The sequence below is a fragment of the Rhinolophus ferrumequinum genome, chromosome 11 (genome assembly GCF_004115265.2).
Source record: "Rhinolophus ferrumequinum isolate MPI-CBG mRhiFer1 chromosome 11, mRhiFer1_v1.p, whole genome shotgun sequence".
NCBI classification, from domain to species: Eukaryota; Metazoa; Chordata; class Mammalia; order Chiroptera; family Rhinolophidae; genus Rhinolophus; species Rhinolophus ferrumequinum.
Window position 1 is genome coordinate 9528249 of NC_046294.1, and position 22680 is coordinate 9550928.

Here is a 22680-nt window from a genome sequence, read left to right on the forward strand (position 1 = left end):
CCACCCCCAGGTTACAATGCATTGGCAGAAGTGAACGGTTGTGGCAATGTGACCACAAGATTGGCAAATAGGCCCTAGCCCCACGATTCTCTTCTGACAAGGGTCTGAAAATGAGAAACGGTGCGCGCGACAGTGTTCTGCAAGTGCGGGGTGGGCTTTAGGGGTCATTTCTCTAGCAGGCCGTGTTTTAGGGGGTTTGGGGATTTCTGTGCTTTGGTGTTAGGTAGTTAGAAGGCACCAAATCAGAAGGTGTGAAGATGAAATGTGATCAACACGTGACCCATGACATGCTGGGGGAGTTCAGAGAACAAAGTACTCCTGGAGGGAATTGACACAACTTTCCAAGAGATGGTCTGCAAACTGAATTTTGAAGCCTGAATACAACTTGGAGCAATAAACGTTGTGTTACTGCCCGCAGGGGAGTAGAAGGAAAAAGGGTTTTGCGTGGACTTAGCTGTCTTGACTGTTAGCCCATTGTCAGTCAGAGTAGGACAGGAAACAGATGGCACACTCAAACCAGATAATTTGAGTAGGTGAGTAACCTTGAAGGATAGTGCTGTGTACTCCTAGCTAGTTGGGGTGGAGGTGGAGCAGTACTTGTTACTTCTAGGCATAAACGGGAAGGAGCAGAAGCAATTCCTTGAACCTGGAGAAAGTAATTTATATGTGTCTTCTCAGTTGGGGGAAAGGTGATGATGTCACTTTTAAGAAGGATAGATATATCTTGTTGATAGGAATTTAACTACTAGGGAAGTTCAAATATGTGTAGAACGGTGCATATGAAAGCTGAGTAGCCAAAAAGATGGACTCTTACCTATTTTTTGCCTCTTAGCTCCACTCACCCTTCAGTCCCTGTTCTGCGATAATGGACTGGGCTAGAAGCACGTCTCCCTTGCCTTGAGCATGATGGCGAGCTTTGTCAGTAGAGGGCACTGGAGGGACATGGAAGGAAAGGACTTGTCTTCCAGGCTCCAGTGAGTTCTGGTTTGCTTTTCCTTGCTCCAGCACCGTATCTATCAGCAGTGCACGGGGACATTGGGGACCTCAGGTGTTGCTGTGCTCCAGCTGCACGCCAAGAGCAGACATCCCCTCGGCAACCTTACAGACCTGGACCACTTTGCTGTGGCTCTCCTGTCATGCATACTGATACTCTAGGCCTTGCACCCGTGGCAACTCCCTAACTCTTTGCACCTGCCCCCTCAGCTTTGTTTACCTATGCCCTGGACATTTTTCCCTAAAGCCCTCCAGGCATGGGCACCGTGTACCCACAGCAGTGCCCCAGCTCCCCCCAGTGTCTGCTCATCAACCTTGGCTCTTCTCCCCAGAGGGTTGATTCCCATAGCCCTCCGTACCCTGTGTGGACATCACACGCTCCAGGTGTCATGCACACAGGGCACTCCAGCTCTCTTGGTACCCCTGCCCACACGCCTTGGCTCACCTGTGCCCTGGAGAGTCTTGATGTGGGGAGTGTGTGCTCTGGGCCTGGTGCCTGTAGGTGGTGTCTCTACACTCCTGCGCACCTGCCCAGCAGCCTGTGTTTGCCTGCCTCCCAGAAGGCTGTTTCTTGCCTGGCAACTGCCTGGCAGACCAGCGAACTTGTCCACCACCCCGTCGGCTACAGTGAGGTCTGAACCCCAGCCTTGGGGTAGTGGACCCTGCCAAGTTTGTCCTTCTCAGGTACTCTCCCTCAGCCCTCGTGTACCTTTTTAGAGTACATCTTGTAGTTCCTCTCATAATAATTTAATGATTCTTTGTATTAAATGTGCCATGTTTAAATTACTGTGTAGTTTGTCTCCTGGTGGGATCTAGACTGAACCATCTAGCTATTTTATTGTTACCGATTTCTCAATTCTGTTGTCAAAGAACATACTCTTTATCCTTTTACATTTATTTAAGTTTATTTTTAAGTTTGGTGAGAATTGTTTTATGGCCCAGCATATGATATATATGGTCAGTTTTCTGTGTACTTGAAAAAAATTTGGATTCTACATTCATATGTATTATAAAGACATTACTAATAGGAGAAAAAGAAAAAATTAAAAATAGTCTTTATATTTACCCAGATATGATTTCTGATGTGCTCCATTCCTTTCTGAGGATCTGAATTTCGATCTCTTATCATTTCCTTTCAAGTCAAAGAATCCCTTTAGCATTTCTTATAGTGTAGGATTGTTGGCAACTGAGTTTTAGTTTTCTTTTATCTGAAATGTCTTTATTTCAACTTCATTCTTGAAGTATATTTTTGGTGAATATAGAATTCTGAGTTGACCTTTTTCTTTTAGCATTTTACAGGTGTTGTTTTACTCTCTTACGGCCTCTGCTTTCTAGTGAGAAGTCAGCTGTTAATTGTTGTCCCTCTGTGTGTGTGGTGTGTTGTTTTTCTCTTGCTGCTTTCAAGATTTGCTCTTCATCTTTAGCTTTCAATAATTTGACAATGATGTGCCTATGTGTGGCCTTTCTTTGTTTATCAAGGTGGGTTTGTGGAGTGTCTTAAATCTGTGAATTTCTGTCTTTCATCAAACTTGTGGCTATTGTTTCTTCAAATACTTTTTTCTGCCCTATTTGTTCTCTTTGCTTTCTAAGACTCCAATTACATGTATGTTAGACTGATATTATTTAACTAGTCATGAGACTTTTTCAAAATCTTTTTTCCCCTCTGTTCTCCAGCTTGGATAATTTCTATTGGTCTTGACTTGTTCTATTATCTCCTCTTTTGGTGTTAAATCCATCCATTTAAAATTGTTCAGCTATTGTAATTTTTATTTCCGGGGTTTCTGTTTTTCCAAAGTCATTTGTTTTTACACTGAGGTTGCCTATCTTTTTATTCACTGAGAACATATTTTCACGGCTGTCTTAACATCCTGTCTGTTAACACCAATATCGGGATCACCTCAGTGTTAGTGCCAGTTTTGAAGATAAATTGTGGAGACTCTGGTTCCTATTATTTGTCTCCCAAGAGTGAAGGTTCCTTTATTAGGTTGGTGCAAAAGTAATTGCAATTATTTTTAACCTTTTAACCCACAAATACTTTTGCACCAACTTAACATTTTATCAGGCAGTTAGCTTGGTTGGATACACAACGCAAACCACTTATTGGATGGCAGCTCCAGTCTGAGTTTATATCTTGTCTTTAGCTGAGTTACCTTGAGGCTGAATTGCACGTGTGTTCCAGAACTTGGGCAGAGATGCAGGCACACAGACTTTGGGGATCCCACCCTCTCTGGCTCTTTCCTTTCTGAGATTCTCAGCCTTCTCTCCAGTGGCATGAGTTGTCCTGGCTCAGTAATCTGGTGCTGTGATTTTCCATCAGCATATCCTACATACCACTTTGCCTGCCTGCTACCAAATTAGAAACAACAAAAAATGGGGAACTTTGCAGGATCCTCCTCTTGTTGAGTGTGGACTTCCATCAAACTTTTGCTTCGCTTCATGCTCCAGTGTCTTCAAGTAGCTGGGGTATTTTTGTATTACGTCCAGATTTTACAGTGGTTATTTGTGGAGGGCTCATTCCCATAGGATGTAATGCAGCCATTATTAGAAGTCCCTAGGTAAATTTTAAGTATTTTATCTAATTCCTGCATATTCCCTTCTATTTCTTGAGCACATCAATCACACTTTAAACTCCTTGTCTGCTTTCTCCAATATTTGGATCACCTGTTTCTATTTTCTACTTTTACTCTAATTTTAAATAACGTGGACCTATCTCTTGACTTGCTAGTGATTTTTATTAGATTCGGAAATTGTATATAAGAAGTTGTAGTCTTTCTAGATTTATTTTTTTTTCCACTCTTGCTTCTGCTAGGCAGACGGAATGGAGTCTGATCATCTTTATCCACTCAGGGACTAGATGGTTTGAAGCTGCACTGAGATTTTGATAAGCCTCGGTTAAACTGTTTCATCTTGTTTCTAAAAAGGGGCCCTCCTGAGCTTCCAACTGAAAGTTCTGTGTGTTCATGAGTCTCCACACCCCTGGCAGGTCCTGAATTCTAATCATCAGCACCATTCCTACAATTCCATTTTGCTTTTCAGAGATTTGAGGCTTAGCTTTTTATAGCCTCTGTCCCTACACAGCTTCAGAATTTGGTAAACATCTTGAGAAGAAAATGAGTTCTGTGTTTAAAGCTCCTCTGGTTCCCAACTCTGTTCCTCCAATGTATGAGACCATAAAGCTCTGTTCCCCACCTGCAACCCCCTGGGCAATGCTTGGATTCTTAGCCTCTTGCTCAAATCCAGAATCAGCAAATGCCCCAGGGAAAAAGCTGCTGCAAATTGTCAGCTCACCCTGTTAGGATGTTCCTCCTTTAGAATTGTATGCCCTCCAACCTGCTTTTACTTCAGCAATTCTCTGACGTAAAAAGATGGTATTTATATTTTATCTTGGTTTTCAAGTCCCGCCTGGAGCATTGACCCAGAGGCAACTGTATCCTACCAAGTCTCTAAGCACTTTTAAAGTGTTTGTTTCCTTCCTCTGAACTTTGAAAGGGACTCTACCCAAGGGATCAATTTATATATCTTAAAAGCATATTCCTACTGCTAAATGATAATAAAAGCAAACTGTTTTATGGCATATTCCCCCTAATCACAACTTCGTATAAAATATACATCGACAGTCAGCCCTAGGCTGGGGATTATGTAAAATGCATAGTATTTGCATATAATTTACACAATCTTCCCATATACTTTAGATCATCTCTAGATTACTTATAATATCTAATACCATGTAAATAGTTACACTGTATTGTTTAGGAATTTTGACCAAAAAAAATCTGTACGCCTTCAGTACAGACAACCATTTTAGACCTAACTACATAGTACAATGTAGTTAGGCAACAATGTAACATATTTCTTTCTGAATATTTTTGATCCACAGTTGGTTGAACCTGTGAATGCAGAACCGGTGAATACGGAGGACTGACTGTATTCGAGGATTTGAAATAAATGAGTGGGGTAGGATTATGCTAATTTTTTTGGTAATGTGTCTGAAGTATTACATTGTCTGTAAGAAGTATATACTTGGAGTGGCAAGGAGGGGAGGCAGAAGGCACTCAGTGGCTGTGAGATTCAGTAGTGGGGAGATTAACTCATAAATCTTTTTATAACTTGAATTTTGTACAATGTGAATGTATTAACTATTAAGGAAAATGTACATACACACACATCTCAGAGACTCATAGGGCCACAGAGTGCCATAAATACTGTGAGGAAACAGGCATTTGGTTGTACTCATTAGCTGCAAAGACAGCGGAGAACATTGTAGCCCTGACTCAGTTGGGGGCACAGAAAATTGCCTGTCTTTCAGGGATTATAATGAGCAAAGAAGATTACAGTACTCCTGTGAGAGCTTCTGTGAAGATTCAAAATTGGGCTATTAATTGTCTTTTTATTTATTTTTTATTTTTTTACAAATGAAGGTATGGGTATGGTAGGGGTAGGGTAGATGGTGACTTTGTTAGGACGTTTTAGATCACTTGTGCCGATGATAGGATATGGGGCCTTCGGCGTTCCATTTAAACATTGTACTTTTCTTTTTAAATGTCTGTTAAAATCTTGACAGCACAGCTGATTACCTATAGTCTCTCTTTCCCCAGAACTTTATTTTAGGCTTCTAAACCATGGGTCAACATACTGAGGCATGGGGCAAATCTAGCTTGTTTTTGTGCCTTGGCTGGAATTAGCTTAGCTTTGTATCCTGAAGCTAAGAATAGATTTACATAGTTATATCATTGAAAAGAAAATTATGACACATGAAAATATGAAATTCAAATGTCAGTGTCCTAAAACAATTTTATTGGAACACAGCTGTGTTCATTCATCTACTTATCATCTGTGGCTGCTTTCATACTGTCATGTCGAGTTGAGTAGTTGCAACAGAGATCAGATGGCCCTCAAAATCTGAAATATTTATTATCTGGCCCTTCATAGAAAAAGTTTGCCAACGCCTGTGCTCAAGTGTCTCTGAATAACAAGTTTTATAGAGCAGCTTTCCGGTGGGGCAGACTGACAAGTAATGGGCCTCCCGGTACCCGTGCCTTTTGCCAGGAAACTTTGTGGTGCTTCCCCACGCTGACACTGGGTGTAGTCACATGACCTGCTTTGCCCAATGGGAGTCTAAGACAATACAAGCAGAGGCTTGAAATGGGATTACACACTGGTGCTTGTTGTCCTGCTCCTGGGCCACTGTCATGTGCACAGACCCAGGCTAGTCACGGACGTGTCATATGAACCAGGGCTGAGCAGCTCAGTCATTCCAGCTGAGGCCAGCCTCGGTTAGCCAAGAGCCAAGGATCCCAAGATCATCCCAGCTGCCTGGCTGACCCACAGCTGACCACAGACACATGAGCAAGCCCAGCAGAAATCCCCTGAACCCCAAGACTCAAGAGCCACGTACCTGTTTATTGTCATATGCCACTGAAGTCTGGTGGTGCTTTGTTACACATTATTCTGGCAATAGAAAACTGATGCTATGGGCACATGCATTTAAAACTGCTCTTTTGCCAAAACAGGCTAAGGAACATTTTTATTTTGACTCTTCTGGGGACAGTTTAGGGCTCTGACATGGGGACGGAGTCTGAATAAAGCACAGAAGTCTAGAACTCCAGGGGTGGGGATGGGGCATCAGATTATATCTTGAATTTTTGCAAAAATATCTCAGTACTCGTAATGGTATTCAATAAATATCTGTACTTGCTCTGCAGCTCCATCTGCCCACTAGACCAAGGAGATGCCAAGGCTAGGCCCTGGCATGCCTCGTAATCATGAAGAGAGACAGCTAGACAAATAGACTCCACCATTTATGGAAACGAATTCAATTTATTTCCTGTTTATAAAATGTTAAAAAAAATGCCGTGGGTACAAAATCTAAATGTCAAGTGTGTGATCAGTCAGGAGCACAGAAATATCCCTCTTTGTATCGTTCGGTCATCCGTGTGTACTGCAAAGAAAGCAGGTGCTGGGAGCTCCTCCTGTACCAGGCTAAGGGGGAGCTCCCCAAGGGTAATGCCACAGAGCCCGTGAGGAAGGGGGGACAGAACTGAGGTAAGAGCCAGGAAGGGATTATGTATGTACTGCAGTCTGTATAGGGAACACTTAAATTTGCAAGAGGGAGGATCTTCCTTTTTGGCTGCTGAACACAACTGGCCGGAGCCTGTCCTAGGAAAGTCAAGCTGCTTCCTGTGCATGGGGCCCAGCACGCCCCCTGCAGATGTGGCTTCTGTCAGGAAGGAAAGGCATCCATCAGTGTGGCACAAAGCAGTCACCTTCGGACTTGCATGAACTCCTTGCGCAGCCAGAGAGAGTCCTGGTAGAAACGAGGGTCGCCCAGTCTCACCGCTGTCCGTTTGTACAGGTAATAGTATAACACTGCCGCTGTGGGTAATGAGCAGAGAGGAAGCCTCAGAGATGCTCCGAGTACTCGTTTGAGGTATGAGCATAACCTAAGGAGGCTGGGGGGCCCTGCCTCATGCCTTCCCAGTGACTCCCAACAACAGCAGAGGGCAGTATCCTCGCCTGCTCTTGGTGTGGCTGTTCCACCCAGCCCATGCCAGCAAGCCAGGCTCAAGGCCCTCACTGCCAGAGCCAGAGGTGGGACCAAAGTGAGGCCTGAGGTTCTCTAGTCCTTACCTAGTCTCTGGAATACAAAGAGCGTTTGAAGTCCATCTGTCCAGACAAAGCGGTTCGAGTCTTTCCAGCGTAAGTTCTGAAGAAGACATGAGTAGACAGGAAGGTGTTACGTAATGGCTCTGTAAGGCCCTGACGTCTCCCACTTGGTTAGCTGCGCAGATGCCACCTGGTTTAAAAATCAGGCTAATCTCACCCTCTTTCTTTCCACAGCCCCAAGTCGTGCTTCTCAGAGGTACCTGAAGATCATTTTGCTGCAAAGGGAATATCCTTTTAACCCTGATGGAGGAAGTTTGAACTAAGCTATTTATTCCCTTTCACTCTACAGCCTTGGCCAAGGAGAAATGATACACATCCTCTCAGAAGTTCAGCCAGTCACTGTCTTGCCTTGAAAATCTCAGGCTCAGCTCCTGTCAGACAAAGGCTTGGGGTTTAATCAGATTAACGACTTTATAGCACAAAGCCAGGACCTAGTCTGGCTCCAGGAACCAGAGCAGAGACAATTTTCCTCGGGAAGCACCTAGAGACTTCAGCAATGCTCTGCTTGTTTCCTGAAACCTCTGCTTCTCTCCGTGGAATCACAAGGGCAACCCAATAGAAGGTTCAGTCTGAGAAGATGCTTTTAGTACAGGAATGACCAGAGAGCCCTAAGGTGTCAACGTGTTCCATCAAAATGAGTACTGAAGACTCACGTGAGATACCCAAAGAGATGGAAGAATTTGCGAAGCAGAAGAATTCTGAAACATGAAAACTGGATCTGCTCGGAGGCCTATCTCAGAACCAAAGGGAGGCATCTTGGAGGTTGGTTCTCCTCGTGTAAGTGATGGGCCGCAGCAGAGGGCATGAAGCACTAAAAGGCAAGCAGCCCTCTTACTTGGCTATTTCCCCTGGGACACTGATGCCTAAGAATACCCTGGATTAACACCCACCTTCCCAAAAAGCTAATGAAACAGATTCAACTTCCTGTTTTAGCCCAGGCAGACCTGTTTGGAGCAAAGATGATTTGAATGTTCCAGAAGTGTCCCTTGATTCTTGGATAAGGCTGTTCTTCAAACATAAGAGTGGGCAAAGTGCCCTATGAAACTCCCACATACTTACTTGGCTCCAGGCCAGACCACATTTGTTTCACCTTTTCTCATCAAGGATTCTGTGAGATGTAAAATAATGATGCTGGTTCCCAGAGAAAAGATATATCTAGTCCTTTATGGATTCAAAAATTCAGAGCTGCACTCTTACCATGACCCAGACATGAAGGGAGATGCTGAGGGCGAAGTACGTAGCTGTCAGGATGATGGTCCCTTTGAACTTACGGAACAGGACGTTGACCAGGCCAGCCTGGAAGACGAAGGTGTTGAAGAACATGAGGAAAATGATGATGATGTTGAAGAGGACCGCAATATCCTGGATGCTGCAGACATAAAACAAAGTACAGCCAAACGGAGGCCTGAGTAAGGACCCAAGAGCTGGCCTAAGTCCTAAAGTCTAAGGGACACCATGAGGTCTGTCCTTCCCTGGGATATAGTCCTCTGAAACTTCCCCAGAGGGAGCATGGGCTTTGGGCCCATCAGTTGAGTTGCAGTCCACAGACAAGGCTTTCCTGCTCTGACACTCTTAACAAACCTCCTAGAACTTGTGAGGGGAAGTTAATTTCCTCCCTATGTCCAGAAAATGCCAGCCCCATCTGTCGCATAACCTGGTCCTATCATTTACATCTAACAAGACAACAGTGCCCTTTCCCTAATCTGTGCATGGCTGGTGCCTTAGTGCCATTCAAATCTCAGTTCAATTGTCCCCTTTCCAGAAAGACTTTAGCCCCGCTATCTAAAGTAGCCCTCCCTTTATATCCCTTTATAGCCCTGCTACTTTATATCCATTGTATGACATTTAGTACTATTTGAAATGACCTTTTTTTAAAAAAAAATGTATTCATTATCTCCACTAGAATGGAAACCCCATGACAGCAGGAACTTGTCAGATTTACCACTGCAACTAGAACACTGTCACTGGCAGGCCAGTGAATACTTGTTGAATGAAGGAAAACCGTATCTAAGACTGTGGTTTTCTGTTTGGAACATGCCTCATGAAATCTATAAATCATTGTGAAGGAAAATGCCAACAGCTTCCATCTTATGGAATTCATATATGTTATTAATATGATTACCCTTTTAACCTGCTTTTAACCTGCTATTGTATAATCCTCATGTATGACAGTAGCTTTACTTGCAGATGTAGGAAATGACTGGGGCAGCAGTCTGACCCTCATTTTCTATGTGAACTGCTCCCCATGTCCCAAACCCTTGTCAGATGTATATAAAAACCAGACATGGAACATGGGTATGTACCATGGAGTACTTAGGACAATGTGAAATTTTTTCTCACTGATATTTCTCTATTAATAACTCTAAAATGTTAAATCACGATTGCCAGGGCCTTCAAAGTGCGTGGGTTCAGCTCTCCAGCCCCACCCACTGAACTCACATGAAGAGCACCAGCTGGATGACGGGAGCCATTCGGAGTAGCTCCGAGAAGGAATTGACAAAGAGGTCATAGGACAGCAGCAGGAACTGCAGGGAGAGCACCAGGCTATAGTTACTGGTCTGGAGCATCTTCCTTTTGCTCTCTTGGGCCGCCAAGGGCACATCCCACAGTTCCCCAGAAAACAGCTCCTGGCTTTTTCCCCAGCACCGAGAGAGAAGTGTCTAGTTCCTCAGAGTCAGAGCTGTTTCCCTTGCTCTAAGATAAGGGCCTGTTGAGGCAAAAAAAAAAAAAAAAAAAAGGTGGTTAGAAATTCATTAATACAATAAACATTTACTGAGGACCTACTTACTATTTGCCAGGCACCATTCTAGGTGCTTGGGATACATCAACGAACCAAACCAACAGCAACAAAAAACCCCAGCTAGTCACTCCTAGGGACCCTTACCCTCAAACCTTTCTCCATGCCTGGAAACTTCTAAACACAGAGCTCTTTCTAACTACGTTTGACTCCAAAGGAGTCTAGGGGTACTACAAAGAGTGACTGTCTGATCATGTAATAATTCTAATTCTAATACTAATTGCAACAGCAAACCTTTATATATCATTTATAATACAATGTGCCGGGGACTATTCAAAGCACTGACATTATTTAAATCTCACAATAACCTCATGAGGTAGAAGATATACTATTACTTTCCCCATTTTACAGATGGGACAATTGAGGTCCAGAGAGGTGAAATAATTTGTCCAAGGTCACATCGCTAATAAGTGGCAGAACTGGGATTCAGATCTAGGCAGTTTGAGTCTAGAGTCTGTGCTCTTAACTACAGCACAAAGCTGCCTCTTACATAACTGACAGGTTGGTATGTACGTAACGAGGCAGGGAAAATGTTGGCATAGGAGAAGTGGGAAGTGATGTCGGCAGAAAAAGCTGAGAGAAAATAGTGCTCTCCTGAAAAAGTTTATGTTTAAGGTTATGGTAGCAATACAGTGGCACCAGATAAAGGGACATGGGCCCTTTATTTCCATGTACTTCAAGACCCAGAAGTTGCTCTGGGGGTGTCCTGTGACCCCCCCTCCAGCTGGATTAAATTTATAAACAAATTTCAAAATGCTTTGAAGTGTTAGACATTGAAATTAACATCTGTAAAATGTTGTACAATTTACAAACTTTTCATATTTATTACTTTATTTAATCCTACAGCCATCTTAAGAAGTACCTGTTATATTATGTATATAATTCCCATTTTACACAGAAGCTCTAGAGGTTAAGAAACCTTGCCCACTTCACCTGGTGAAGAAGTCGCACTTTGGTGGATGTATGAACGTGGTTTCTCAGCCTAGTTTCCTCATTCATCAAATAATACTGATAGCGATCACCTACATACCAGCACCGTGATAAACTTGTAAACCGAGATACTTTCCTCTAATCCTCGCAACTACTCTGCCAAGTGGGGGAAAATTATCCCAATTTTAAAGGCAAGGGCACAGGGTCAGAGTTCAAGTCATCCCTTCAGGTCGCGGGTGGGCAGAGCCAGGATTCACTAGCTATGACCTCCAAGCCCGTGGTCCTAACCGCTACTTCACAGGTCACCAGAGGGCTGTTGTGAGAATCCGTTATGTAGAACGGCCCACCGCACTCTACGGGAAGGACCAGCATCTCCTCGAGTTTAGGGCAGCGGTATTTCGCAAGGTGGTGAAGCAGTGTTCCGTTTACCCACCGCTACCTGCCGGGTTCCCTTTGTCTCCAGGGCAGTTTTCCTCACCCTTCCCAATCTACTTTAAAATGGGGCTGCCTTGGCAAGAAACCAAAACCAAAGCAATAACAACAAAAATTCCGACTTCTGCACACATTACCTACTCCTCATCAAGCACTCTCACCTCAAAGCCTCAACGTCGGTTGTCATGGGGACACCCGTTCCGGCTTCCGGAAACCGATTTTAAGTTCCGGAAGTAGCGAGGCGGGTTCCGTCTGCGCCGTGCTGCCCGCTAGTCTTCAGCTTTCTCTCCGGGCTCTATGGGCAGCCCGGACCCCACGTTTGAGACCCCCCGCTTTCTTGGGCCCGTCCCTCCCCGAGCCTTCCCGACGTCGCCGCCCCCGTCTTCTGGCCCTCGCAGCCGCTGCCCAAGTCCTGCCTGGGCCGCGCGTAGCCTTGCAGAGGGCCAGCCCTTCGCGAGAGGCCTCGTGTCGGCCCGAACATTTCCTCTTCCACGGGATGGGGGATGAGGGACAGGGCCGACCCTTGACGGCGTTGCTGGCCCCTAGAACCCGGGGCTTGAGGGGAAATTGCTCGCGATGGAAGTGGAGTTGGGGTCGGCGGCTTGGCGCATTGGAAGCAGAAGACCCAGCGGTCCGGACTTCATTTCCCAGGCAGCCGCGCGCGCAACCGGAAGTGTTGCGAGCTTATAAAAGGGCGAGGTGGTCCAGCCTGCACATTTAGGGCGGCGGTGGCAGGTGCGTTCTGGTGTTCGTTGGAGTCCCTGGACTTCATTCCCTAGGAGTCTCGGGAACGGCGGCGGGCGCCGGGTGGCGAGAGGCGGGTCTTGGAGACCCCAAACCCAACTGCATCCCACTGTGGTTCGGGGGTGAGAAATAGCCTGGGCCGGGAGTTCAAGGACCTGGGTTCGAGTGCTCGCTCCGCTGCTACCTCGCTTCGCACTCTCGCGACCCCTCCCCCGGCCTCAGTTTTCTCTTTTAGGAAATGAACGCGGCTCTCCGTGCGATTCCTTCCACCGCGAGCGTGGTGGTTGTGAAGGGACGAAAGCTCTTCAGAAGTCGCAGTCAGCAGGCAGAGCCCCCCCGCCTTAATTTTCACCCAAGGTTAGCTGGGACCTCCTTGGTCCCAGGCAGAGGAGTCAGGGATGTGCCCTGGGGCTCCTGAAACGGTTCTCCCCGACACCTGAGCCAGACCAGAGCAGAGTCCGAAGGCGAGTCTGTAATAATGCTAGTGCTAAGGAAGTCTGCTTATCTACCTCCTGACTGGAATTTAGGGCCCCTCACTCCTCTAAGAACTGACTTTACAGAAGCTGCGCTTGGAAGTGAGGGGTCCTTGGAGCTGAGGGGAAGTGAACTTCGATTCCTGTACCAGCTCTGCTACTCGCCTTGGCCAAGTCACAGCCTTTCTTTGAGCCCCAGCATTTTTAATCTGTAAAATAAGAGTTTAGGACGAGAGTCCTAAGTTTCGGGATTCCTAAAGCTCCCATCATTCATTTGGGACCAGAGAGCAACAAAATGACTTTTCTTTCTGTTTCTTCATCTATCTGTAGTTCTAAAATATAAAAGTTGTAAGAGTTTGAAATAGAGCCTTTTCCTCAGACTAAGGGCTGAATGGGAAATACAGGCATACCTCCCTTTATTGCACCTTGCTTTACTGCGCTTCACCGCTTTTGAGTTTTTTACTAATGAAGGCAGGACCCTCCACCAGCAAAAGGATAACAACTGACTTTGTTGTGACACTTGCTTTACTGTGGTGGTCTGGAACCAAATCCGCAATATCTCTGAGGTTTGCCTGTCCCCATTTCTTACCCCAGGGCCCGATCTGTTTCCATGTAGCTTGGGAGAATCCCTTCTGCAGAGGGATTCACGAGGGTATTATGTTGGAGAGTGGACCCCTTAGATCAGGGTCAACAAACTATAACCCACAGACCGAATCTAGCTCGCTTGCATGGTTTTTACTTTTTTTTTTTTTTAAAGATTTTATTGAGGAAGGGGGGGAACAGGACTTTATTGGGGAACAGTGTGTGCTTCCAGGACTTTTTCCAAGTCAAGTTGTTGTCCTTTCAGTCTTAGTTGTGGAGGCACAGTTCAGCTCCACGTCCAGTTGCCGTTGTTAGTTGCAGGGGGCATAGCCCACCATCCCTTGCAGGAGTCGAGGAATTGAACTGGCAACCTTGTGGTTGAGAGCCCACTGGCCCATGTGGGAATCAAACCAGCAGCCTTCGGCGTTAGGAGCACGGAGCTCCAACCGCCTGAGCCACTGGGCCGACCCGATTTTTACATTTTTAAGCAATTGAAAATGAAAAGTGATATTTTGTGACATGAAAATGATATGAAACTGAAATTTCAGTGTCTATAAATAAAGTTCTGGAACACAGCTGTGTTCATTTGTGAAGGTGTTGTCTATAATTGCTCTTGCACTATATCAGCAGAGTTGACATAGTTGTGACTCAGACCATGTGTCACAAAGCCTAAAGTATAATATTTACCATTGTGGCCCTTCACAGAAGAGTGCAGACTTCTATCTTAGAATAGGGCTCCACAAAGTGAGGGTAGAAAAGGAGACTACAGCGTAGTAGGCATATTCTGAAATCATAGCACAGCCTGCTGTCGTAGAGTAAATGAGAAGATATTAGCATTTGGATGTTAGCAGATATTAGAAGATAGTAGCAATTTTCACTGCTTTCTTCCTTTTTCTCTGCTTTTGCTGTATTTCAGGCAGAGGGAAGGCTCTGTATACTGTGAGCAGTATAACATTGCAGCCCTCTGTTAGGAAAGTGCCCATTGTCTATTCCAAGTCTGTCCCAGAGCAGTAATCCAGGACCTCTTCCTGACATTAGGAAGGATGTACTGGGCGGAGGGGTTGGGGGGGAGGGTGAATACAGTCCCTTTTGGATTATATTTACTTTCTCCCTTTAACAAAGGAAAAACTGAAAGTAGATATTGTTTGGTGGATAGAGCCTACTGACCTTCATGCTGACATAAAACTTCACTGGGGGGGTGACTGAAACTTCCTCTGTTCTTCCAGGAACTAGGGACAGCTCAGGCTGGGTAGCAAATCTCTGAGCTCAATCGTTAAATCACAAAGCTTCTAGGAAGCTGGTGGCATGATTTTCTCCTTCCAGCCCCATGGAAGCTTGTCCCCCCCAAACCCCTGACCTTAGATGATCCTTCCTCAGAGATTATTGCCAACCTGGACCACCTTGTGAGAGCTCAGTGTCTGTTCTGGTTAGGTGGACCCCTGGCACAGAGAGAGATGGCATGGCATGGAATCAGGGCTGTTTAGAGGCCTGGGCAGGCACGGGGGCCATGAGCGTCAGGTTTTTGTTAATAGGATGAAATGCTGTGACAATACGAAGAAAAGTATAATACTTGACTCACACAATGTCCTTACATACATTTTCTCACTTGACCTTATGACAACCTGTGGTCGAGGGAAAAACACGGGCCTTGAAGCCAAACAGATAAGGGTTTGGAACTCCCCGTCCACTCACTGGGTTCTAATGCTAGCTACTTAACCTTCCTGAGCCTTAGTTTCCTTATCAGAAATGGGGATGATAACGCTTCACAGAGTTGTCAAGAGAAAATGGGATCATGCGTGTAAGGTTCCAGTACAGTGTCGGTTCATAGCTGCCTTTCAGTAAATTATATTCTTACTGCCATGCTTTTCTTCCAGATGAGCGGACCGAGTCATACAGATGTTAAGTGACTTGCTCAAGGTACCTCACTTCATAAGAGTTAGCGCCCAGGCTACCACTCCATCAGCCTGCCACCAGGTCTAAAGGTAAGGAATCAAGTGTTTTATCTCTGGGAGCTCTTGGCTATTTTAGGGGCCTCTTCTTTCCGTTAGCTGGTTCAGATCAACGGACCTCAACTCCAGGCAGCCACAGTGTCACCTTCTTGGTGTGAGTCCCTGGACTGTTGTAAGTGCCTGGAGAGCTGAACCCATGCTGCCTACTCATTAGCTGAAAGCAGGGGCAGTCAGTCCTGTGACTGCACTTGCCGCTCACCCGCACGCCCACGGGCCTGGCTTCTAAGAACAGCTGCTCAGGGGCCTGGGCATTCTCCAGGTCTGAAACCAGAGCTGGTTTCTGCGTTTATTAAGGACATGTAGAAATCTCAAAGTACGTAGAGCAGGTCGTCAGTAATTTTGTTTCGTTCAACGTCGAATGAGATGCCATCGGAGCTTAAGTCTTATTTATATCAATTAGCCTGTGGTAAGACTGCTTTCATTATACATCATTTCACCACAGTCCCACGAGCCCGTCGACGACATTAGGACGGATGTACTGTAAGCTCTTGCTTTCTAGACCATGAGATCTTACTTCCTCTTTTGTCCTCTGGACTTTCCCCAGAGGAAGAGAAAGCACAAGTCTCAGGCCTGGGGACAGCTGAGGGCCCTCGCCCAATTTCAGGTGTAGAGTGTGGGGACTCTGGTGTGAAGGCTTGATCTTACCTTGTCAGGGGGAGGATTCGCCCCACAGAGGTCCCTCTGTGGGGAAGGACTTTTCTGTAGAAGCGGGAACCCATAGGACTTCCTCCCGGCCAGCCTAATAGTAGTGTGTCTGCCCTTGTTGATTGTGATTTTGCCTCCTGAAGTTAGAACCGAGGGCCTGGGCATTTGTGTGATCTCGCCTGGATTTTGATTCCTGTGCCTTCATTTCTGTGGGGAGGTAATTCCGGTCCTGTGAGGGGCGATGAATCCCAGGGCTCTGGGCCCAGAGCCGTGGCATGAGCCACAGCGGAGGAGCCACCTCTCCAGGGCCAGCCGCAGGCCTGGCTGGCTGCACTCTGCACTGCCAGGTGTGGAGTGGGGCCTCAGTCACTGTGCCTAACCAGACATCAGGCCCGCCCAGCCACCAAGGCCTCATCGGGTCATGCCCAGGCTGATGGCAGGGGACCTGAAGCAAAAAGTATCCACCCTTCAGCCCGAGAGCAAGGTCTTTAGCTGGCGTGCGGGGTGCACCCGAGCCGGCAGGAACGTGTGATTTCTGCTGCTTCTAGGGGTGCCTGGTCAGGATGGCGGTGAGATGGTTTTACCTGTCTGCCCTGACACTGTCGTCCCTGGGCTTGATGTGCATCCTCTTCACCGTCTATTGGATGCAGAGCTGGCATGGTGGCTTTGCCTGGGATGGCACCATATTCACGTTCAACTGTCACCCGGTGCTCATGGTTGCTGGGATGGTGGTGCTCTACAGTGCTGGTGAGTATGGGGGCGGCAGGGCAGACGTGCTCCAGCCCAGGCCTGGTGGGCCCGCGCTCTCCCTCTCAGGGCTGGCCTTTGTCACTGTTGGGTTCAGGGCTATGGAGGTTGGGTGAGTTGGTCTGTCTCTGCGCCCAGGTGTCATTTGGAAGAAGTAGTGAGAATGGGGGCATCTGAGAAGGGCAGCTTCATGGATACACTAGAGCAGGGGTTGGCAAACTTTTTCTATAAACGACCGGGTAGTAAATATTTGAGGCTTTGCAGGCTATACGATCTGTGTTGCAGTGACTCAGGCCTGCTATTGTATTGTGAGAGTAGCCGTAGACAACAGGAAAATACATGCATGGCTGTGTTCTAGTAAAACTTTGTTCCCAGAAGTAGGCGGTGGGCTGGATTTGGCCTGTGAGCTATAATTTGCCAACCCTACTGTAGGGAGCAGGAGGTGGAAGCCTCATGGCATCGTGGGTCCTTACATACGGGATGTGCTTACTTCTGCCAGACCCGTGCTTGCCCCTGGCATTCAGACCTGGGCCTCGGGGCCCAGGAGAGCCTCATTGTCCCCACTTATAAAATTGGAATGACGGTGACATTGATAGTAACAGCTTACCCTGTGTACTTCGGATACCTCATCCCATTTTGTTCTTACAGGAAGCTCGTGAGGTGGGCTCTATTGTTATCCCCATTCTACAGATGAGGAAACAGATTTAGAAAGAAGATGCCAAATAGCAAAGAAGCAGAGTCAGGATTTGGGCCTAGGTTATCTAACCTTACAGCCTATGTTCTTGATAACTAACCTCAGTTATCAGTGAGAATTTAGTTAGATGAAATAATGAATGTGACATTGCTTTTTAACTTGCAAAACTTCATACAAACTACCTTTACTATTGTAATGATAGAAGGGCAGATCCAAGGGCCGGCCCGGTGGCTCAGGCGGTTGGAGCTCCGTGCTCCTAACGCTGAAGGCTGCTGGTTCGAGTCCCACATGGGCCAGTGGGCTCTCAACCACAAGGTTGCCGGTTCAACTCCTCAACTCCCGCAAGGGATGGTGGGCAGCGCCCCCTGCAACTAACAACGGCAACTGGACCTGGAGCTGAACTGCGCCCTCCACAACTAAGATTGAAAGGACAACAACTTGACTTGGAAAAAGTCCTGGAAGTACACACTGTTCCCCAATAAAGTCCTGTTCCCCTTCCCTAATAATAAAAATCTTTAAAAAAGAAAAGAAAGGAAAAAAGAAGGGCAGATCCAAGAAAGTTGCTCCTCCCCTTTTATCACTGTCCCTTCTCTCCCGCCTTCACGGCTGACTGTTGTCTCAGAAATGACGCAAGGATAGAAGACGCTGAGGAATTGATACCAATGTGCTAGCATTTCCTTCTTGCCCTATTGGGAGGCTCGGTGGGACCATGTCAGGGTAATTCCCTTAATGTGTGGTGAGCATGAGGGGAAGAGGCTGAGCCCTGGGACTGCTCTCTCCTGCAGCGTCGCTGGTGTACCGCCTGCCCCAATCGTGGGTGGGGTCCAAGCTGCCCTGGAAAATTGTCCACGCAGCCCTGCACCTGATGGCCTTCATCCTGACCGTGCTGGGGCTGGTGGCCGTCTTTAAATATCACAACCATGCAAATATCGCCAACCTCTACTCCCTGCACAGCTGGCTGGGCATCACCACCGTCTTCCTCTTCGCCTGCCAGGTGGGTGCTCTCTACCCTCCCTTGGGTTCCCACTGCTGGATGGCAGCCACGGGCTCTGCTTGGGGCTTCACTTGCATAAGCATAAATATTCCCTCTGCTCCTCATTGCCTGGAGATGGCATTGCAGGGCACATCCTATAGAATGGGCAGTTTAAAGGGCTGTAAGAGACGGGTGGTTCCTGCTCTTCCCCCTCACACTGCCCACTGTCATCCAGAGTGCTCTGCGCTAACTTTGTCATAGCATGTGCCACGTTGACTCTAAGTCATCTTTTCCTCCTTCCCCACTCCCACCTTTCTGTGAACCAGAAGTAATTCTACACGTGGTTTCCGTATTCTGATGTCAGTGCTGTATAAGGGAGGAGTTTTATGAGCCAGGACTGGAGGGAAACAAACAAGGATGGCTGGGTTTGCAGGAGAGTGGGGTTGTAGTTAAGCATTTCATGAAACGTTATTGTTTGTGTAAGAGAAACAGACCACATTGAGGAAGCCCAGTGTGGTGCTGGGGCAATGCCTGGTGGGAGGTTTGAATTGGGGAAGGAGGACGAAGGTTCGCTGACAGGTAGCAGGCGTGACCTGGGACACCTTTGGTATGGTCAGGCACTTCCTCCCTGTGTCCACAGTGGTTCCTGGGCTTTGCCGTCTTCCTGCTGCCCTGGGCGTCCGTGTGGCTGCGCAGACTTCTTAAACCCATCCATGTCTTCTTTGGAGCCTCCATCCTGTCTCTGGCCATTGCATCTGTCATTTCCGGCATTAATGAGAAGCTTTTCTTCAGTTTGTGAGTAGTATGGGGTCCCAACTCTAAGGTAGAGGGGATAGAAGAGGGTCTTCAAAAGATGCGCCCTCTGATCAGAGAACCCAGCCAAGGGAGGGGGCTGCTGGGGTTGGCTCGTTCCCGACCTGGAAGGAAACGGTTTTTCTTTAGGTTGAGATTGGTAATCGGTCAGCAGGTGTTTATCCAGCATCAAATGGACTGAGCACCTACTGTTTGTCAGAAACTTCTGAGCACCTCAGTCGAATCTGCTGATTGCCCCACAACTTCGATACTGTTGTCATTGCCACTTACAAATGGGTTCCGAGGCATAGAGTTCCCTCATAGATAATAAGAATTTTGCAGATGTTCGTTGTGGCAGGAACTTAGAAAGTACGTCAGCCGTCTGAGTCACAGCTGGGCCTGGGGAGCTTTCTCACCCAGGACCCAGTGGCACTGATTTCTCCCACTGGGCAGAAACGGGTAGGAAAGTCTCTCAAGGGCCCTTGTTTCATCATGTCCAGGAAAAATGCCACCAAGCCGTACTCCAGCCTGCCCGGTGAGGCGGTCTTTGCCAACAGCACAGGGATGCTGGTGGTGGTCTTCGCGCTGCTCGTGCTCTACATCCTTCAGGCTTCGTCCTGGAAACGTCCAGAGGCAGGGGTCGTGACTGAAAGACAGGTACGGGGTCCTGGTCTCCCGTGCCAGGTTGGGGTAGGGCAGGGTCGAGAGGAGGGTCACCCAGGAAAGGCCTGGGCCTTACCGGGAAGACCAACCCAGTACCACGGTGGGAAACCAAGTAGCTGGAAGGTGGGGTAGGTTAGCTGTTGGGGAGCGCCATGTCAGGCCAGCACATCCCAGCCATCGTAGCAGATGGCTGCTGAGGCTCAGAGATTCCTGGAGGCCTGTCCGCTGGGAGAGGGCAGGGTTATTCCCTTCCCCAAATTCCTGTGTTTTCACGAGGGGAAGCGTGGCCTTACTTTCCCCAAGAAATGACCTGAGCGTGATGAGTGGTGTCATTTCTACTTCTCCAGCTTTGGGGCTGGTCTAGTGGGATGGGAGCCTATCTAGAAGGCGCTTCGTGACAAGTTGAGTGCATGGGCAGGTTTCGCCTGTTCTTGGCCAGTGCCAAGATGGGGTGGGACGAGGTGTGCATCAGGCTGAGGGACTTGGAGGCTTCCCTGAAAGGTGTGGTGGCTTGAGCGGAGACTGCTCTGCAGCTTGGGGGGGTCTACGTGAACAGCTCAGACCTGGTGACTCCTGGAGGTCAGGGGCTGTTCGATATTATGTCATTAACCCCTGTGTGTCTGCCTGTCTTTCTAGCCCCTGATGCATGAAAGGGAGTGAAGCGGGAAGGGGCTCCCAGGAGCAGTCGGTGGCGCGGTCTGGACTCCCCAGCTCTCATCTACCTGGGGCTCCCCTCTGGTTTTGGCAACAGACTTGCTTTGGGCTCTGGCCCCAAACCTCTCCTTCACTCCGTATTGGGCCTGCTCTCTCCACCAACTTGCTGCCCACCGCTTTTCTTGGTAACTTTGACTTCTGCACCCCTTCTTGGCATCGACTTCTGAGGTCCCCATTTATACAGGCCCTCCTTGCCCTGACTGCTCACACCGCTCCTGCTGTCTATCTGAAGTCAAGCTGATTTCCCCTTTAGACCCCTCAGGATGTGGTAGGAAATCCGACAGCTCAGATGAGCCGGGACTCAAGTGCAATCTGTAATGTGGGAAGTGAGGGAGTGGTATCCGTCAGCTTTTCCCACGAAGTTGTGCGTTTCATTTAGGGGCTCGCCATGGGCAGGCTTCTTCTGCTGTGACCTCCATCCTGCCCACCTGGACGTGAGGCTGGGCAGGACCCTTGTGAGGTGATGGAAGGAGACACGAGAATGGTTGCAGGGCAGCTTCTGCAGAGGAACAACTGAGGCCCTGACTGCTGTCTGCTGTTGTTTCATGTCACTGCTCTCAGTGTCTGCATCCATTGTGACCGTGTGGCTCTACCTCTTCCAGCTGCTGCTCCAGCTGGTGCCTTGATCGCAGCCTGTCCCTGTGACTTACGTGCCTGTCACTGTTGGGCAGCCCTATGAACTCTGGTAATGCACTCGCTCAAGTACAGACAACCTGTCCCCAGCTGTCCCAACAGGGATGAGTAGCAGGGGTGCCTCAGACTTCCTCTCCCGCGCCAGCTTGGGGCTGCCCTGCCTTTCCCCAGGCAGGTGCAGTCAAATCGCTCTCTTGGCAGGGCCCTTGCCCCGCTGATTTTCACTCTCCGACCCCCCCACAACACATGCCAGAGTTGTGGTGCATTGTGCCAGCAGAGCCTGGGAGCCACAGCCACTTTCAAGGGAGTTCGGGCTGAGCACCAGTGCCTCACCGCCCCGTGTCGTGTGTCGTGTCAGAGTGAGAGTTGTCGCTCTTCTCGGGGGAGAACCCGGTGGGGGGGGGGGGAGTCTGGCTCCTCTCCTACCTGTTGGTATTGACTATTGACGCTGTGGCTTTTCCTGCCCCCTCCAGACGAACCCTGCTGGGTCCCGATGCCACACTGCTGTGCTTAGATGCCAAGCAGCGTGACGCTTGGGCTTCAGAGTGCGCTCACTCCCTGGCCAGTGGCAGTGAGGCCGATTGGCCACCCCAGCCCCACATGGCCAGATGCCAGCTTAGACGGAACCTCCCTAAGTGGCTGAAGCCTGCAAAGCCACTGGGATGACTGCCAGGCACCTTGGTCACATGACCAGTCCCCTCCTTCCATATGCGTAGGCATTTCACCTGTTTATGAAGACTGATTTTCATTAAACATATTTTTAAGAATCAAATCCTTCTCTGCTGAAATGTCATTGTTGTTAAATGAGCTCTGGGAAACTTGTAAAAGCCTCAGGACAGTTCTGACTCTGAGACCCGGGGAGTGGCAAACTAGCAACTAGAAGGCACCAAAAATCCACGATTGTCTTCCTGGAGTCGCATGGGGCTCCTGATGTACATGGATGTCCTTAATAGTGAACGGCTTTTGAGCCCTTGGTTGCCTCATGAGGAAGGAAATGTTTCCCATTTTATAGTCCAGAACACAAACGGATGAGTGACTTGCCCGAGGTTACCCAGCCAGGAAATGGCCAAGCTGGCATTCACAGGCCAGATGTCTGATGCCAGATTCTCCTCCCAGCTGCTGGGTGTGTACGTCTGCGCACAGATAACTGCGCCTTGTGGTGGGGACGCTGGGCAGAGAAGCCCAGGGACTGAGGG

General features: G+C 48.0%; 2 protein-coding genes across 3 annotated transcripts; one reads left to right on the forward strand and one right to left on the reverse strand.

The window, feature by feature from the left end:
• Positions 1-6632: 6632 nt before the first annotated feature.
• TMEM138 (transmembrane protein 138) lies at positions 6633-12129 on the reverse strand. Its single transcript, XM_033119143.1, has 5 exons — positions 11977-12129; positions 10096-10363; positions 8854-9025; positions 7621-7696; positions 6633-7365 (listed from the first exon to the last, which is right to left on the reverse strand). The coding sequence occupies exons 2-5, from the start codon at positions 10221-10223 to the stop codon at positions 7253-7255; spliced, it is 489 nt and encodes a 162-aa protein (XP_032975034.1). The 5' UTR covers positions 10224-10363; positions 11977-12129; the 3' UTR covers positions 6633-7252.
• Positions 12130-12202: 73 nt separating this feature from the next.
• LOC117029872 (cytochrome b ascorbate-dependent protein 3) lies at positions 12203-21558 on the forward strand. 2 transcript variants are annotated; one of them, XM_033119141.1, is made up of 7 exons: positions 12203-12550; positions 15489-15596; positions 16817-17015; positions 18495-18703; positions 19323-19477; positions 19975-20131; positions 20774-21558. In XM_033119141.1, exons 3-7 carry the CDS (start codon positions 16832-16834, stop codon positions 20795-20797), a joined length of 729 nt encoding a protein of 242 aa, XP_032975032.1. In that variant the 5' UTR covers positions 12203-12550; positions 15489-15596; positions 16817-16831; the 3' UTR covers positions 20798-21558. The 2 variants fall into 2 exon arrangements, with proteins under 2 accessions (XP_032975032.1, XP_032975033.1); XM_033119142.1 differs by having other exon boundaries at positions 12549-12681.
• The last annotated feature ends 1122 nt before the right edge of the window (positions 21559-22680 follow it).